A 17,969-nucleotide genomic window follows, 5' to 3' on the forward strand; every position below is an offset into this window, starting at 1 on the left:
ATGCCACACTGACCCGTCTGCAGGCTGAACTTTGTAGGCAACAGGCCCAGTGACCTCCATGATGGAACGAGCAGGACCTGTACAAAATAGACAGCCTCCACCTGTCCTGAGAAGGAACCAGGTGGCTGCTGGCGCTTAAAATAAAAAATGTGGCAGATCAGTTTTTAAACTAAATCTTGGGGGAAAGCCAACAGGAGATGGAATGTCTCTGGTTCACGATGGCTTATCTCTAAGAGATGAAGGAGTAGCTGTTACTGTTCTAGAGGGAAATGGATTAGGACTGGCCACTGAGAGGGTAACAAACAATATTGACTGCCTGACAAGGTCTAGAGGCCACAGGAGGAAGGTTGCAGGCCTAATGTGTCTGGGAATTTACAGATGTTTATATACAAATGCTAGAAGTGTCCAAGGTAACATGAGGGAGCTGGAATGCTTAGTGTCAGAGGAGAACATATTGTGGGCACTTCAGAAACTTGGTGAGAGGAGGATAATCAGTGGGATACAGTGATTCCTGGATATAAATGATCAGGGGTCTTGTTGTAGAAAAAGAGCTGCCGGAGCTCATTAGCATAACTCATTAGCATAACTTATTTGCATATGCCACGCCCCCTGACATCACCGGAAGTGTGTCAGAAGGCCCGGCTACTTACCCTCCTGCTTCATCCTCATTCCCAAACGGAATGAGGATCGAAGCAGAGGGCGGGGTAAAGAAGGGGGCGGGGCTTCACCACGTGACCGCCCCGCCCCCTAGAGGTTCTATTCCGGAGCTCCGTACCTGAGAGCTCCCCCCTGACTAGAGCCCTGTAAATGATACTGAAAGGATAAGGAAGGAAGGGTCGGAGGTGGAGTGGCTAGGTATGTCAGAGGGAGTATACAGTCCAGTAAAACCAAGAATCGCTTACAGAAATGATATGGGTGGAAATAGTGGGCCCAAAGGAAAGCTTAACTCTGGGACTTTGTTATCGCCCACCAGATGAAAGGTTAGAGGATGATTTTAAAACAGCAAAAGAACTGAAGGAAGCAGCTAGATGAAATAACTGTGTCATAATAGATGAATTTAAGTACCCACACATTGATTGGGTCAATATATATTCAAGTCAGGAGAAAGACATTGGGTTTCTAGATACTCTCAATGACTGTGCCAAGGAGCAGATGATAATAGAACCGACCTGGGGAAGGAGATCCTGGACTTGGTCCTAAATAATGTCAAGACCTGGTGAGAGATGTGAACTTGATAGCACCAGTTGGGAACAGTGACCCTAATGCTATTAAGTATAGTATTTATGCAAATAGGGAGTTGCCCAAAAAGCCCAACACAACCACTTTCAACTTTAGAAGGCGTAACTTCTCTCAAATGAGGAGGCTTGTGAAGAAGAAACTGAAAGTAAAGGTAAGGAGGATCAAATCCCTTCAGGAAGCTTGGATATTATTTCAAACTACAATCCTGGAAGCTCAGATACCTCAGGTTAGGGAGCACAGGCTTTGGCAAATAAAATGCAAGTCTATGATCAGGCATGCAAAAGGGGACAATGAGGAACATATTGCAAAAAAACATAAAGACCGACAATAAGAATTTCTTCAAATACATTAGAGTGGGCATCAACATGGCAAATGAGGTTCAACATGGGCAAGTAGAAAGCAATGCGCATTGGAGCCAAGAGTCCTAACCATAAATATACATTGACTAGAAATAATGCCCGTTGCGGAAATAAATACAACGGGATCTAGAAAGAGGCTCTTGGAGAGTGCTCTGGCTTTGGGCCAACAGTGTCAGTTTCCTGTGGCGACCTCAGCAGGGTTTAATGACAGAGTCCACTGTTTTCTCCAGAGGGACTGATCTCTGCTACCTGAAGAGCATTTGTATGTTTGAGTTATCTGTAGCCCTCACCTGGAGAGTGGTAACCATTGTTACCCATTCTCCTCTCCCCTATGAGGTGTGTTATGCAACTGAAAATTCCAACTGCCTTGCGGGGGGGGGGGAGTTTGAGGTGTGGAATGGACTGAAGTCCAATCAGCTTCCATATGCAAAAGACCAGGTTGTTGCAGCAGTTGTGGTGTGGGCGGGACCCGGGCTTTGCCTTCTGATTGGTGGCGATATATGCTGAGGAGCAGTGCCATCAGCCATACACTAAGGGAGTGCATTTTAGAATTAGAACTTTGGCACCCACTATTCAATTATATATAAGGAGAGATGGGGTCTGATCTGGCGGTAACTGATCAGGAGAGAGATCTTGAGGTCGTGGTAGATAACTGTCATGGGTCAGCCAGAGATAGCTAGAAGTGCTGCAGGGGGTGAGGAGACAACAGAAGCAGGCCCCAGCTTGCAATTGGCCATTGATGGCTGACCCCCCGAAGTTTCTGTCACTTGATCAACTGAGGAGCTGTCACCTGAAAGCAGTGGCCCAAGTCCAGGACTTGGGATCAGACAAGACCCCATGTGTTGCCTCCCCCTGTCCCCGGAGCTGCTGGAACACCGGTGGCAGAGGGCTCAGTATGATGATATGTTGTAAGCCACCCTGAGCCTGCTCATGGGGTAGGGTGGGATAAAAGCTCCCCAAATAAATGAAGAAGAAGAGGAGGAGGAGTTGGGAGGAGGAGGAGATTGGATCTATACCCCAGCTTTCATTCGGAATCTCAGAGTGGCTTACACACTCCTTTCCCTTCCCCTCCCCACAACAGACACCCTGTGAGGTAGGTGGGGCTGAGAGAGCTCTGAGAGAACTGGTCTTTCAAGAACAGCTGTGCCAGAATTATGGCTTGCCCAAGGTCATCCAGCCAGGTGCAAGTGGAGGAGTGGGGAATCAAACCCGGTTCTCCCTGATTAGAGTCCGTGCACTTAACCACTACGCCAAACTACTAAAAAAATAAATAAAAACTACTCAAGAGAAGGAAAAGCGCACACCTAGCAGCCCGGAAATACCAGGGGCTAACAAGCCAGGAAGATCGCCCACACACTAGCCAAATGCAACCTAGCTGTGAATCAAGCATAAATGGGGAAGCAGAAGATGGGTTAAGCATGGAAGCAACAAGTCAACATTCCTCTGATACTACGGCCACTGCATCGGATTCTGCCTTATTCCTTTGGACTCTTTGGACTCTTTGGACCGTTCCCTGACTTTGCCTTCCTCTCACCCCTGAACCTGCTCATGTGGATAACTCTTGGACTTCCAGACCCGGCTGTACAAACTGATCTTTGGACCAGACCCCTGAGGACCTTTCAACTCTGTGCATGACTTTGGCCCGGACCTGGACTATGCTGCCTGAGTTGGAGACCTTGCTCTTCTCACTTCAGGCTCTAACGGCTTGCCCTGCACTATTCCCGGCCCAGCTCCTGAGAATAACTCAATGAAGATATGGACTCAGTGTGCGACGGCAATAAAGAAGGCAAACGCTATGCAGGGGTTTATTAGGAAAGGGACTGAAAGCAAATCAGCCAGTGTCATAATGTCCCTGTATAAATCTATGGTTCGACCTCCTTTGGACTTAGAACAGATAAAAGGAAGTATTTCTTCACCCAAAGAGTAATTAACACCTGGAATTCATTGCCACAGGAAGTGGTGGTGGCTACAAACATAGACAGCTCCAAGAGGGGACTGGATAAACATATGGAGCAGAGGTCCATGAATGTCTATTAGCCATACCTTATAGATGGAACACTATGTCTGGGCAGTGATGCTCTCTATTCTTGGTGCTTGGGGGGGCAACAGTGGGAGGGCATCTGTAGTTCTGGCCCCACTGGTAGACCTTCTGATAGCACTTGGGTTTTGGCCACTGTGAGATACAGAGTGTTGGACTGGATGGGCCATTGGCCTGATCCAACATGGTTTCTCTTATGTTCTTATGGTGGAAGGATCCTGTCTTTGTTGCCCAAAGAAGTGATATGTCTGGTAGTAGTAAGGATGAGGCTCAACAGGCCTATAGCATAACTAGTTTATTCTCTCAAAAACAACCAGCAACAGAGAACAGGATCTCCACGCACTCCAGTCACTCCCCCAAAACTATAATGGCTGAAGAGGTCCAAACAGCCCCAATTAAAAGGCACAATACCCTCCGGACATGCAGAGCAGGGGGAAGCAACAAAGAGAGACTTCATGGGAAAAGTACATTGACACAACTGGTCTCAATAGGATCACAACATGAAAAAGGCTTAATTATAGATGATTGTTTGCATGGTACTTGATGTGCACTAAATTACCTTCAGACTGAAACAGTTTGGAAAGTGTCTTCATAACTCACCGGATGCTCATGATCCAAATCGGGGTCATATTTAGAGATCAGGTGATGGCAGTTGTCAAGGTCCCGTATCTTTTTTGGAAACCACAAGGCTGTTGGAGAATAGACTGTAAGTACATGGCACATGCATGTTCAGTGAGGACCGCACAGAAGAAGGAGCTGTTGCTGATCTAGAATCATAGAATCACAGAGTTGGAAGGGGCCATACAGGCCACCTAGAACAACCCCCTGCTCAGTGCAGGATCAGCCTAGAGCATCCCTGACAAGTGTATAGAATCATTTGGATGGCCTCAAGGGTTAGACCATTCACACAAAGACCTGTCAAATACAGTACACAGCTGTTCTTTCAAGCCTAGTCAATAATTTCTCACTTTGGTATAAGGGGTCATCAGCATCCATCCATCCATCACATGTTCAGGTTATTCATGAAAATAAATCTAAGAGTTATGTTATCAGCATATAGTAGAACTTCAAACAACAAATGAACCACAGAGGCAAGCAGTCAGTGCCTGCAAACCACAGTTCCATATGCACTACACAGAGAACATTATATTTATGAGTTAGGATGATGGAACTGATGAAAACAATAGTCCCAGCACAACCCTCCTGATAGATAAATCATATTTTAACCCAGTAACCCATCATATTGTCTATAAAAATATGCAGTTCAGCTGGACTGAGCTGGCAATTTCTGGGCTGGATTATAATGTTGTTTTCTGGATTGCCGCTGCTGGTCTTGATACAGAGAGTTGTATGAGCAGCAAAGGCTGCCTGCACACTGGTTTGGCTGCTGAGATGTGCATAAAGGGTATCTGTGTGGGTTATCTGGGGTTACTCAAGAATTACACCATTGCTGGATGTGTGTCTATACACCTATACAGCAAGACGGTTCAGAAGCCTCTTTCTGTTTACTAATTACACACACTGGGCCTGGCTGGTTTTAGTACACTGGTGTCCAGTCTAGAGAATGTGTGCCACAAATGACACAGGCTGTGTGAGTCTGAGGCGCAAATGGAGGGCCTGCATTGGTCTTCAGAACAGGGCCTTCTTGACAGTGGCGCTGAAATTATGGAACTCATTTCCTAGCCAAGTTCACTCTTCCCCAACTCTGTTGTCCTGCAAATGCCTGGCAAAAGCTCTTTTATTCCAGAGAGTACTTGGCCTCAAAGAGTCCTTTTGGCAGTGGCAGGAAGTCCAGTTCCCTACTCAAGCCACACATGATGTGACTGCTGAGGGTGGCACAGTGATCCATTCGAGGGGCTTGCTAGGTCCTGGCTTTGGTAGCACAGGAAGAAATGGGGGCAGGGGCAATGTCAGCATACCCTAAGGTGGGGCAGCTGCCAGGCCCCAGGACTTCTGGTGGGGCCCACGGCTGCTGACTAAGGCACCTCCCCTGCCACCTCTGTGCCTGTGCTCCCACCTGCCCAGAGTCCTTAAGGAAGGACGTGTGGTGGTGCAAAGCGTTGGCACTCCTGGTGGCCATGGCAGCAGCACTCCCAGCTGCATCCACTAGCTGGTGCTGTCAGGGGATGGGAGTGCAGGAGGTAAAGGCAACTGAGCATAGGCACTGGAAGGGCTTGCAAGTGGGAGAAGGACACACAGGCAGGGTGGAAACGAAGCCATGAGGGGGCCCTTGGGGCAGGCAGATGGGGGTGGTGGGCACTGTCTGCCCAGGGCCTTCCAAAACCTGGAACTGGCCCTGGAATGGGGACATCTGCCACCCAGTGTTCCCTCTAAGCTGAGTTAGTGTGAGCGCGCTCACAGTTTTTTAGCCTCCGGCTTGCACATTTTTGTCTCCACTCAGGAAGGATGGCTCCAGAGCAAAATGCAGTAGCTAAATGGCTCGCTTTAATGCCAGTAGCTCACAAAGTAGAATTTTTGCTCGCAAGACACCACAGCTTCGAGGGGGCATTGCTGCCACCACTGTCTAGGTTCAGGTCAGGCTCCTGTGGCCATGCTACAGTGGCTCAGCTTGGATCTGGCCAGCAGCAGCACAGGAGAAAGCAATGAGTGCACCTTGCCTGGGGGAGCAAATATCTTCAACTGGCCCCCCGGGCAGTGGTCTGCTGCTAACTGGGTTCTGATGGTACAGCTCTTCTTCTTTTTTGTACCTTGTGTTTTGTTGCTATCTTAATTTTTTTTTAAATTCATTGTGAGATGCTTTGTAAGACACAATTCAAATATTTCTTGAAATAAATGTCAGCCCTGCACACCTGCCTGCCTCTTTATGGCTGCACTGATGCGTGTTCCCAGGTTGGTAGACTAAAAGCAAGACCATAGCAAGAGGCAGGCATAGGCAGCACTGTGTGCACCGGAGCAACTCGCCCATTCTTTGAACTTGATTTTTTTTTGGGGGGGGGCATTCCAAAATCTGCCTTTCATTCGACTCATCTGAATATTTATTTCCAAGTGAATATTCTAATTCGGAGTTGATCTTAGCGTTTAGCGTGTAATATGGAAGAATGGGAATGTAAATCTTCAAAGGTCTTTTAAAAAGCCAATTTCATCCACTGGGGAAAACAGACATTTCACTTATTACATACCTCTTTCTTCTCTGTGGGTTTTCACGTTCTCTGCCACCCTCTTTAAGGAATTCACAAGGCTGCTGACGTCAGAGCTCAGAACTTCACATTTCACAAAGAAATCAAGGTCATCATCAGCCAGATGCTTGGGTGTTTTAGCTGCTCTGCTTTCAAGGTGATGGATTTTAGCTTCAAACTTCTGTAAAATACAAACATGTATATTTGTATTTTTTAAAAGACATGTAAAGATTCTCTCTCATATACACACACATACACATAACTTTTCCGACTCTTTTGTTCACAGCACGGCACAATGACAAGAAGCAAAATGAAAAACACTAAAATAGCAATGCAACAATCTGGAATAAGCAGTCTAGAGCCCGATCTCCCCCTCCCCAACTAAGGGACCCAGCCAGATTCTCAGAGCAATATATATGGCTCATATGGAAGATGCCAAATGTTACAAACAGAGAAATAATGTTATGATCATTTCCACATCAGCACAATCCAGCACAGTGTCCTGATGCTTAAGTGATAGAATATCCACTTTTGAAGCAATCTTTCTTTAAACCCTGAGAAAGCTTTGAAGCTTTGAAGTGAAATGTGGAGATATTAGGCTTGCTCACATGTTGGGAAAGAGGAAAGAGAACCAGGAAAAGCTACAAACATTAGTGTCGGACTATTTTGTGGATGTATATACGGAATTGTGTTTCTGAAAGAGTCATTGTTTTGGAGGAGTAGCACTCACCTGCAGAAAAAACCAAACAGGGTTTGCTCACTACTCCAGAGTCACTATCCTCTGTTCAAGTGTACACTATTACAGTTTGTAATACTCAGTATACAGTCTCTTGTTTACATAATTTGTAAGTGGATTACTTAGATATATAAGAAAACTATATAACGGATGGTATTTTTATTACGTTGATATTTGTTTCACAGTTTTGGTTGTTGTTATGTGCAGAAATCAGCAGGTTTTTAACTGATTACACACAGTACAAAACTCATAACTCACAAAATCGTCCAGTCAGAGATTTAAAAGAATCTCTATCAATATTCAGACCCCAAATGTCTTATAATACTATTTACTAGGACCTGCTTACACAACACAAAACAGCCTAGGGTCCTAATCAAAAGTGTTACATGACTTTTCTTTTCAAGCCTACCTTTGGACCAATGAAACTACCTGCAACCTATACCAATATCATAACACACTTTCATAACATTAAAAAGTAGATGCCCAGTTTGTTGGAAAGATCCATGTTACTGTTAAAAATAAAGTTGATGAAACTTCAAGAGGATGTGCTGAGAAGCTGAGCAAGATAAGTGTTCATAGGAGACACTTTTGCAAATCTGAAGACACTCTCCAAATAAACAAAGCATCATGTTTATTATGGAGGGGGGGACGTGTTATAAGGAGTACCACAGATGTAGCAAAGAAGCTGTCTGAGAAACAGGACATCCCACATTGGGAAGATGGGTTCTTCTGTAATCAAGTCCCCCCCCCCCGGCTTTGACCTAATGGGTTCTTCTGCACTCTGAACGACAGCAATAATGTCCAAGCAATGGACTGGGACTCACACCTGACACGTTGCTACTTCAGTAATGAAGACCCCTGTCCACCTGGCCTCAGCAGGCCGAGCGAGTCTCTGAGCAAAGAGCAGAATGGATGCCACAAAGGAAGTGAGCATTGTCATGACATGTGGGGATCCCTGTCATCACCCAGGTCTTGGGCACTTGGTACTTCCCAAAGGGCTCCCGGAGGGAAGAGCAGAATCGCAGTTCCTCCGAGTTCTCCGTTCAGCCTACAGAGTCGATGGCCCAGCCAAGTTTGCTACCGCGACAGGGGTGGAAGGCTCTGCCCTCCGGCGGGCGGGCGGGCATCGGATCGTACCTCGAACACTCTGGCCGCCCGGGAGGTGCCGCTCTGCGGACAGCGAACGTCAGGCTCAGCGGGACCCTCTCCTCCTCCTCCTCCTCCTCCTCTTCTCCTCCCCGGGAAGGAGGATCCCGCGCCTTGTTCGACGTCTCCATCGCCAGCGGCTCCTCCGCTCTCTTTCTGCTCGCTGCGACTCGTCCCTGGTCGTCCCGTCCCGGCAACGGGGGCAGGCAGAGGCCCCACCTGGCTGGACCCTTCAGACTTCACCCTCCCTGCGGATCGGAGCTCTCAGGCTCCAGGCTGGGGGGAGGGAGACCGACAGTGGGGCGGGGCGGAGGCCTCTGGGGGCTCTCCGCGCCTGGAGGAAAGAGCGCCCCCTCCCCTCCCCTCCCCCCCGTGCGCAGCAGAGCGCGAGACAAGCGAGCCCCGGTCTCTTGCCAGTGGCATCCCGCGCCGTCCTGGCGCCCAGAGCCCAGACACGCGGCTTGACCGACTCCTCGGAAGAAGAAGAAGAAGGCGGACGCATCAGGAACTCGCAGTTTTAAAAATCACATCCCAAACCCGCAGGCCCCATTCCGATCAGGACCGGAAAGCTGGGGAGAAGAAGCCCCAGCTAAAAAAAGGATCCCCGGAAGTTGCTTTATGCCCCGTGGAAAAAACTGACTTACCTCCACCCATTCCAATAAAATATTTCCCAGCACGCTCGGAGAGCAGGGTCCCGGCGGGGCGCGGGCACGAGGAATGGCGCCTCACCAGGGGGTCGGTTGGAGTCTTCCAGGCCGACTCTCCCATCTGTTTATTGGTTTGCCCAGTTTAAGGCAATTTCAATAACTGTGCAGCGGTTACCTTAAACGTTCCTCCACCTTCCTGTTGAAGCATCTGATGGAGGATAGTGGATGTCTCGAAGTCAACAGGACAATTTCTGGAACTCGTTTATTTGAGAATAAACGTCCGGGGGGGGGGGGGATTGCAAGCTGGCTATAATAAAACAAATCGTGTTCGGTATAACTGGATTCGGCTAGAGTGGCAATCTTTTCACACACACAAAAAAAAGGATAGCGCGATCAATTGAATTAGAAGCTTTCTACTGTTTGCATTGTCTACAGTGTGTCAGGTCTTATCCTGCTTTTTGATCACGTAGTTTTCTAATTATGTAACCCTGGTCCTATTGCAATGGGTATTGGATGTCTTGTGCATTGTTTTCTGCTTTGTGATTCGCCTTGAGTCTCGGCGAGAAAGGCGGGCTATAAATAAACGAACAAACAGATACAATTAATGTCCTCTGTAGCCTCTTGGCCATTTCTGCTTTGCATCCTGATATTAAACCTATCGAAGCGAGCCGGGGGGTGTATGAGGATGGTGTAATGGTGCAATTGTCTAGCTGGAATCTTGCTTATCCTACAGATTGGTCTCGGGCAAGCCGCTCTCGAGCCACAGCTCTCTTCTCCTGGTCCCAAATATGAGAATAATCACAGTAACTTTGCAGGGGTGTTGTAAGGACTCCAGCACTTTGACCACTTGAAATGTTTGTTATTGGGCGGAAGAAGCACGCCTATGTAAACTGTTTGTCCCTCCAAATATGCCTGGATTTTAGATTTTTTAAAAACTAAAGCAATCTAACACAAAAATGTTCCTTTGCACGAACTTTTGTGCGAAGATCTGGCCCGCCCGCCTTTTGTTTAGAAACAAAACAAAACTAACCCACCATGCATTTGGGCGATAGGATGTGGTTTTTGCAAAGAACTCGGCTGGATCTTGGCCCTAAGTAAAATTTTGTTTCAAACGCATGCTTTGTTTCAAACGCAAGGCGATTAGAGGATCCACCCATTTCCCCCGCCCTTTTGGTTCCATCACTTTTGGTTACCTATATTGGTTACATTCCTCTGAAACACACCGACGATGCAGCCCTAAGAACACTTTCCTGAGAGTAAGCCTCGTTTAATAAAATCGGTGTCACTTCTGAATATGCCTCCTCCACCAGGGGGATTGATGGCCGAGTAATTTCTGCCTGTGCCCTTTCATTTGGGAAAGGAAAGCATGATCGCGCGAACACGACCTCAAATCTCCTGATAGGTGGGAACAAAATGGAGTTCCATTTGTAAAGGAAGGACGCTTTAAAACTGCCAGGCACAAGAACAACGTTCAGAACAAAAACATAATAATGACTAAACCATAAGGAGCAAACGGCTTCTAAGGCTGTCCCTTCATTACAAAAACAAAACAAAAAGCACCGACCATGATTACAGGGTCCAGCAAGAGCCGCCCTCCAAAGGTCAGTATTAGCAAGCATTTCCCAATTTGTCTGTTGTGGTTAGCACCAGGTTGTTGACATTTCCCAGTTTGTCCAGGTTACATTTATGAGCTACATTTAGTAGTAGTCTGCTAAAATGCTATCTATCTATCTATCATCTATCTATCTATCATCTATCTATCTATCTATCTATCTATCTATCTATCTATCTATCTATCTATCTATCTATCATCTATCTATCTATCTATCTATCTAATCTATCTAGCTATCTATCTATCATCTATCTATCTATCTATCATCTATCTATCTATCTATCTATCTATCTATCTATCTATCTATCTATCTATCTATCATCTATCTATCATCTATCTTCTTCATCATCATCATTATCATCAACATCATCTCTCTTCCTCTCATCATCATTTATGTAAGGTGAACACAAGTAAATATAAGGAATTTTTGGTCCACACTGTTGGACTTACTAGGACTTACCACGTCTTACAGTGCTATCGTAAAGAAACTAATGGGACCAAAATGTCTTATACCTGCATAACCTGTCCTGTAACAGTAAAAGGCGGGAGGGATTTAATGTTTAGCACGCGCTTTTCCCATGGGCTGTAGAAGTGGGAGGTCAAAGAGCCCATTGTTATTCCTCTCATTCCCTGGGGTGGACGCGCAGTCTACAATACATTTCTGCTGACAAAGAACCAGGATCGTCATCTCGAGAGTCCAACGTGGTACATGAGACTTCATCCCGTTTCCCTCTCTGTCCCTCTGTGCGGCTGCTATCCGAAGTGCTGAAACCCCGTCTTCTCCTTGTCACCATTCCGGATTCCATATCAGGGTCAAATTGATAGATATTCCCGCGGGATGTTTTGCTTGGGCCATTACGATTGTTGTGTAACTTGTTCGACCAATTCCCCGCGGAAGGAGATCTAACTCCTAGAGTTTTCCTTGAGGGAAACATTCTAGATAAGTAGAAATATTTGTTTATTGAGACATCTTTTAACTATCAAGAAAGACTGAGAAAGGGGCTTTGTACATCCCCCCCCAGTTTAATAACACATTAAGTTTAACTGTCTTGTGCTTTTGAAACTGCTGTCACTTTCCATAAATCATAAGAACGGTGAAACACATTGATAAAAGGAACCAATCTGGAATAACGGGCAGGGGCTGGGTCACTCAACACACGGCTCAATGGAATTACAAGGCAAGTAGTCAGTCAGCAGTTTTCTGCAAGTCCCTTTGAGCTTGAATACAAGAGAAATCAAGGTTTGAATTTTTTAAAAGTACTTGAACCGAACACAACATTTGCTCGTCACAGAGGAAAACCAGGAATTGTGAGGAGAACCGCGGGTTTATCTAGAAAAATAGGCAGACAGCAGTGTGTGAGAGAGCATAATACATTATTTCTAAAAGTGTCTCTAAATTATCGCTTCCTTCTTGGTATGATGACAAAGGACTGCAACAGACGGACGAATAGATCGTTAGGTGATGCGCACAATTCTATACCGGAAGTTTAAAGCCGGGATCAGGCAGGCGGCAATTTCAGCCGGAGGGAAGCGGTTCCCGCTCCAGTTCCAGAACAATGAGTGAAACTGACATAATGAAATCTACACGCATCTAGTAGGTCGAAAGGACCGAGAAGGATGGTAATAGATCCAGCGTCTTTTAAGTTCGATACCCACAAAAAACAATTTAAAATAAAAAGCTCTTGAGGCGTGATGCTGGAACCGAGTTGCCTGCCACAGATTGTGAATTTCCCACAGGTGGTCAGTTCCAGGAGGGAGATATACAGCAAAAGCAAAGCCACATCTGCTCCACCGTTCCAGTTATTCGGTCCCCCGGTACTCCATCTATACATCAGTCTCAGTTCATATGCCCTGCACATACCTCCAAACCAAAGCTCTACAACAGAAGGCTATATTATCTGCTGTTTTCGGATGGCTCCACTTTCACTGGATGCTCTAATTAAGAACGCCTTCCTCTCTGAATTTGTTCCTGGCTCTTTCTATCACATTGCCTATTGTGGGCACGATTTTAAATGAGTTAAACATCCTTATGACCCCATTGATTTAAGTGTATGTTCACATCTCTTCCCTGGAAATTAATGGGGGGAAAAACTTAAATTGGGATGGATTGTACCCTCCTAGTACACCCCAAAATGGAAACGGAAATAATGAAAATGACTCAGAAAGTATAGAATATTGAAACAGGTTACTAATAGCCTGCATCTAGAAATTGACTGAATTTAATCTAGAAAATGTCCCATCAGATTTAATGGTTCATTTCTGAAGGGGTATGTTTTGGAAGGATTGTGCCAGTTTGGTGTAGTGGTTAAGTGTGTGGACTCTAATCTGGGAGAACCAGTCCAGGTTTGATTCCCCACTCTTCCACTTGCACCTGGCTGGACGACCTTGGGCAAGCCATAGTTCTGGCACAGCTGTTCTTGAAAAAGAGCAGTTTCTGTCAGAGTTCCCTCAGCTCCACCTACCTCACAGGGTGTCTGTTGTGGGGACGGGAAGGGAAAGGAGTTTGTAAGCCGCTCTGAGACTCCTTTGGGTAGTGAAGGGTGGGGTATAAATCCAATCTCTTCTTCTTCTCCATTTGCACCCCCAGATCATTCGGCCTCCAGATGCCTCAGATGCAGGGAAGTGCATCTGTTTGATATTAAAGCAGGGTCTTTCAATCAAAGGCAGGAATCCCTCTAGGTTCTTTCAAGAGGGAGGAGGCAACTGCCTGAATAATCCAAGATAACACAGATAAAATCCATTTTTTGAATCAGTGTTTGCTATAAACACTGACCCAGGTTTTCAGGACAATAACCAAAGCACTGGAAAGCTACTTTACAGTGTATCTCCCAGATGATTCAATGATAAACCTAGGAAGGGCCATCAACCGGTCTCCTGGCTACTGTCAGTTTGGTGTAGTGGTTAAGAGAGCGGGCTCTAATCTGGGAGAACCGGGTTTGATTCCCCATTCCTTCACACGCAGCTGCTGGTGTGACCTTAGGTCAGGCATAAGTTCTTTCAGAGCAGTTCCTCAAGGACAGTTCTGGAAAGAGCTCTCACAGCCCCACCTCCCTCACAGGGTGTCTTTTGTGGGGAGGGGAAGGGAAAGGAGATTGTAAGTCACTCTGAGATTCCTTTGGGTAGTGAAGGGTGGGGTATAAATCCAATCTCTTCTTCTTCATCTTCTTCCAAATATCTAAGCCTTCCTTCCCATTCTAACAGTCACCTACAAACACAGCCCTCTCAATTATCCTCTCCAGCACATTTCCTGAGCACCTTCAGATGCCCTAATGCAGGACAGCTGAAGTTATCCTATCACAGTCTGGATCCTGGGTTTTGACTGATGGAGTCTTGGATCCCAAGGCTGCACCAGTCAGAGTGCAACCAAAAGTCTACCAAATGGGCAGCTAGAATCCTAAACTTGGGACCAAAGCCATTGTGGACCCCAGTTGTACCAAGCTAGGCTGATAGCAGGACTCCTCCATTGGCACCCTGGTAAAATCACATGCATAAGAAGGGCATCCCAAGCCTTCCATCTTTGAAGCTGGTTCTTCCTCCAAAACTTTCTTCCATAACCACAGGCAGAAGAGCACCAAACATTTCCTCTTGAAGACAGGTAAAATATGATTTCTTCTCTACTATTCTGCTTTTCTACTGGAATTTAAGCCTCCACATCTTTCTATTTATTCCTCTTTTCTAAGTTTCTCTATTTCTCATTCTTGGCCAGTCTGCCCTACTGCCAGCCAGTCACTTCCTACGGCACTCCTTACCTGGCTAGGGATTTCTTCCTTTTTAATCTGAAATCCCTTCCTATTTTATTATACCACACATTTTTGTCCTTTTTTGATAGCCCTTCACCTATCTCTTCTCTCTGGATTGGTTTGGTCTGAACTAGCCACTTGAAAAGAACACGATTTGGACTAAATGTAACTTAAATTAGGTATTTAGCTTCAAGTAACGTGGCTGTATGCTAGGACTTTACAAAAATAAATTGTTGTGGTATTACTGCAATTAGTCTCCATCTTGTACTTTTTGTCTTGATTTCCCAGCTTTCTTTTTTAGATCTTGGACAGTACGGTTACTCTCTGGCTAAGTATCTGTCTCACTTCCACCTTCCTGGGAGATTTATTGGGCCAAAATGGGACCCATACAGCAACAGGCTAAAATATCCCTTTTTATCCTGGGACGCATGTCCTGGTTCTTCATAACTTCATTGATATTTTTCAATAGAGACTTTCTGTTTAGTATTTCTGTGTGCCTTCGGTGTCTGCCCATGAACCTAGTTTATTCTGCAACAGGTCTTGTGATCACTTGTCAAACAGATGCCACTGGCTGGCAAGAGTAAAAAGCAGGCAACACAATCTAGCCACTGTCAGTAATTTAAAGAATGCATCTGTCTTTGCAGGCACAAAGAATATATTAAATGCAAGCAATTCCATGTTTTATATAAGTATGTCAATTTAAGGACTGAGATAACCATGACACCAGGGGATGCTACCCCTTCTCGTGTAAAAGGAGATGATTTAGTGTGAACTGTGCAAATGCGGCTACCGGTGCTAAGACCAAGTGGCTGGACAAGGGTGCAAAGCTGGTTAGCTTGGTGGTAACTCTGTCCACAGCAGACTTTGCCCCAGAGAACATCGAGGTGCAGTGATCAGGAATGGAATGGATCAGTGTAACTGAGGGACTCCAAACAAGTCATGTTCACTTTGCTATGAAAGCATATTGATGACGTTTCAGGAGATGCTGCTATCATATTTCTACTGGAAACCTTCTTTGTGGTGATGATTTTCCTTCAGCACCACAAAATGCGTTGCTTGAAAGAAGAATGGGCTCTATTTCTCCACTGGATTTTTCCTAGCCTGTCTATGGCCATCTTTGTATTTCCATAATCTCGTGCCACACATCCAACTGGAAAGGACCAGTGAAGTGGTAAACTCCCTTCCCTTCTAGGCACCCAGGGGAACTTGTTTCTGCTTGCAGGACTGGGTTAGGGGCTTCTAAAGGGATCAAGAGGGATTCTATCACCAGTTGAATGACATGTAAGTGAGCCTTGTTGAAGGGGAGACAAGTTTATCAAGTTTTTGCTAATTCTCTGAGGCAGTTGTTTACTTCTCATTCTCCCTTGTTTGAAGAAGAGTCATTTTTTTCACAATACCACGGATAGCGGGAGAGAACAGATCACCTAGCATCCTGTACAGCAAGAGTCCTCATTGCTGGACCTGGTAGAGTTCTGTGAGCATAGGAGGTTCTCCCTTTCACAGAAGATCTCACTCATTTTTGGAGCCATATTGTGGGAACATTACCTGTTTCGATTACAATTTATTCAAATGCCAAGCTTCCTCCACACGGCTCAGAGTGACAAGCATGGTTCCCTCTGCCTTGTGAGCTAGGCTAGGTTGAGTGAGAGTGACTGACTGATTAAGATTGCCCAGTAAGCTTTATGGAAAAATGAGGATTTGAACTCAAGTCTCCGCAAACCTTACCTGATACTCTAACCATGATATGCAAACACCAAAAGATATGGGAAGAAGTCCTACTAACAAAGCAAAACCAACAAGCGAAAGAAACCCCAACCAGGTTAGGACCTCTGATAAACGACTGTATCTCATACAGAAGAGCAAAGAACTATATCTAACCTAGAACAAAAACTGTGCCACATAAACTTACCAATACAAAAAACACAATTGCAGCTGAATTTCAATCGTTAAAAATGTATATAATGTGTGGCAGAAGTAATGTCTTACAAACTATGCACAAAGACAATAGTAAATGTTCAAGAGAAAATAATATATCACAACAGCACTGTGCGCTGGATATATCAGCAGATGGGGAAACCACATAACCACATGAATTAGAAAAAAATATGAGGATGGAAGTGTAAAGCTGATGTAGGATCGTTTTATCATATGTGGTGGTCATGTGTAAAAATTCAACGGTTTTGGGAGAAAATACAGAAAATAATTTGGGAAATGATGAATATATATTTGATGTTAAATCCAGAAATATATTTGTTAAATATAATACCAGAAAATCTCAGTCATGGTGATGCAAGATTAGTTATACTTATAATAACAGCAGCCAGAATACTTTTGGCCACATATTGGAAATCTGAAAAAATTCCGACTAGGGAAGAAATAAGTTTGAAATTGTTGAATTTAGCAGAAATGGACAAATTGAGCCTGTTGATTCAGGGAAAAGGAGAAGACTGTTTCCAGGAAAAATGGTCGAGACTTTACAAATGGATAGATAATAATGTTAAAAATCAGACTCAAATGTAAATCATCCAATTATGGATAATATATGTACGTATGAAAGAAAACTAATTAAAAAAAGACAATTTTATGAGGATGGTAAATCATTGAAAGTCAAGAAATTTAAAAGAGATGAATTAGATTACATCAATGAGAACGTATATCCATGGGTGAATCAAAAACCTCTACACCAGAAGAAAGCCCATTGTCAGGAAATGTCCAGTTTTCCTCCTGAAAGTGAACACAGTGATGACACAGCAGAGCCTTCTGATGATTTGGAAAGGGCAGACAATTTCAATAGAGATTTTTTTGGGGGGGGTCGGGGTTCACTCCCCAAACATTCCATGAGACTCAGGAACACTCAAGGGTGGTCAAATCCCAGAAAGAGAAGAATTTAGGCATGAATTTCTCTTCATATGAATTGAGTCCAACACAGACGTCATTCATTTCTCAACAAGGGTTTATCATTTGTTCCTACTCTCAAATACAATGCTTTGCAGACTAGAACAGATTTGTCTAAATTGACACGGTTGATTAAGACAGTTCTTAGGTCCTCCCTCTGATATTATTAATAGATGTTTTAAATCTAAATCTTGGGTTGTGGTCACACTTGCCAGAAAAATGCGGGGGAGGGAGGCTATTTCTTCTAGAGGAATTTGAAGTTGCGGGCGTAGTCCATCAGTGTGTGATCAGATGCAACTGCAGATGAGTCATGGTTTTTTTGTGCGGTTTCCCCCCCATGCACTTAAATGAGGGATTGATGAATTGCACCTCCACACTGTGGGCTCCCTGTGGAGTTTGTGATGATGCACATACTGCGAA

General features: G+C 45.0%; 1 protein-coding gene across 1 annotated transcript in view; it reads right to left on the reverse strand.

Annotated features, from left to right (window-relative positions):
• LOC107119992 (tyrosine 3-monooxygenase-like) overlaps positions 1-8,786 on the reverse strand; it is a 39,202-nt gene extending 30,416 nt beyond the window's left edge. The window contains 4 exon segments of the mRNA XM_015422627.1: positions 4,237-4,325; positions 6,777-6,954; positions 8,647-8,684; positions 8,687-8,786. Of these exon segments, the coding sequence (XP_015278113.1) occupies positions 4,237-4,325; positions 6,777-6,954; positions 8,647-8,684; positions 8,687-8,786 (405 nt within the window).
• Positions 8,787-17,969: the final 9,183 nt, after the last annotated feature.

Source organism: Gekko japonicus, unplaced genomic scaffold (assembly GCF_001447785.1).
Source record: "Gekko japonicus isolate JY-2015 unplaced genomic scaffold, Gekko_japonicus_V1.1 scaffold1969, whole genome shotgun sequence".
NCBI classification, from domain to species: domain Eukaryota; kingdom Metazoa; phylum Chordata; class Lepidosauria; order Squamata; family Gekkonidae; genus Gekko; species Gekko japonicus.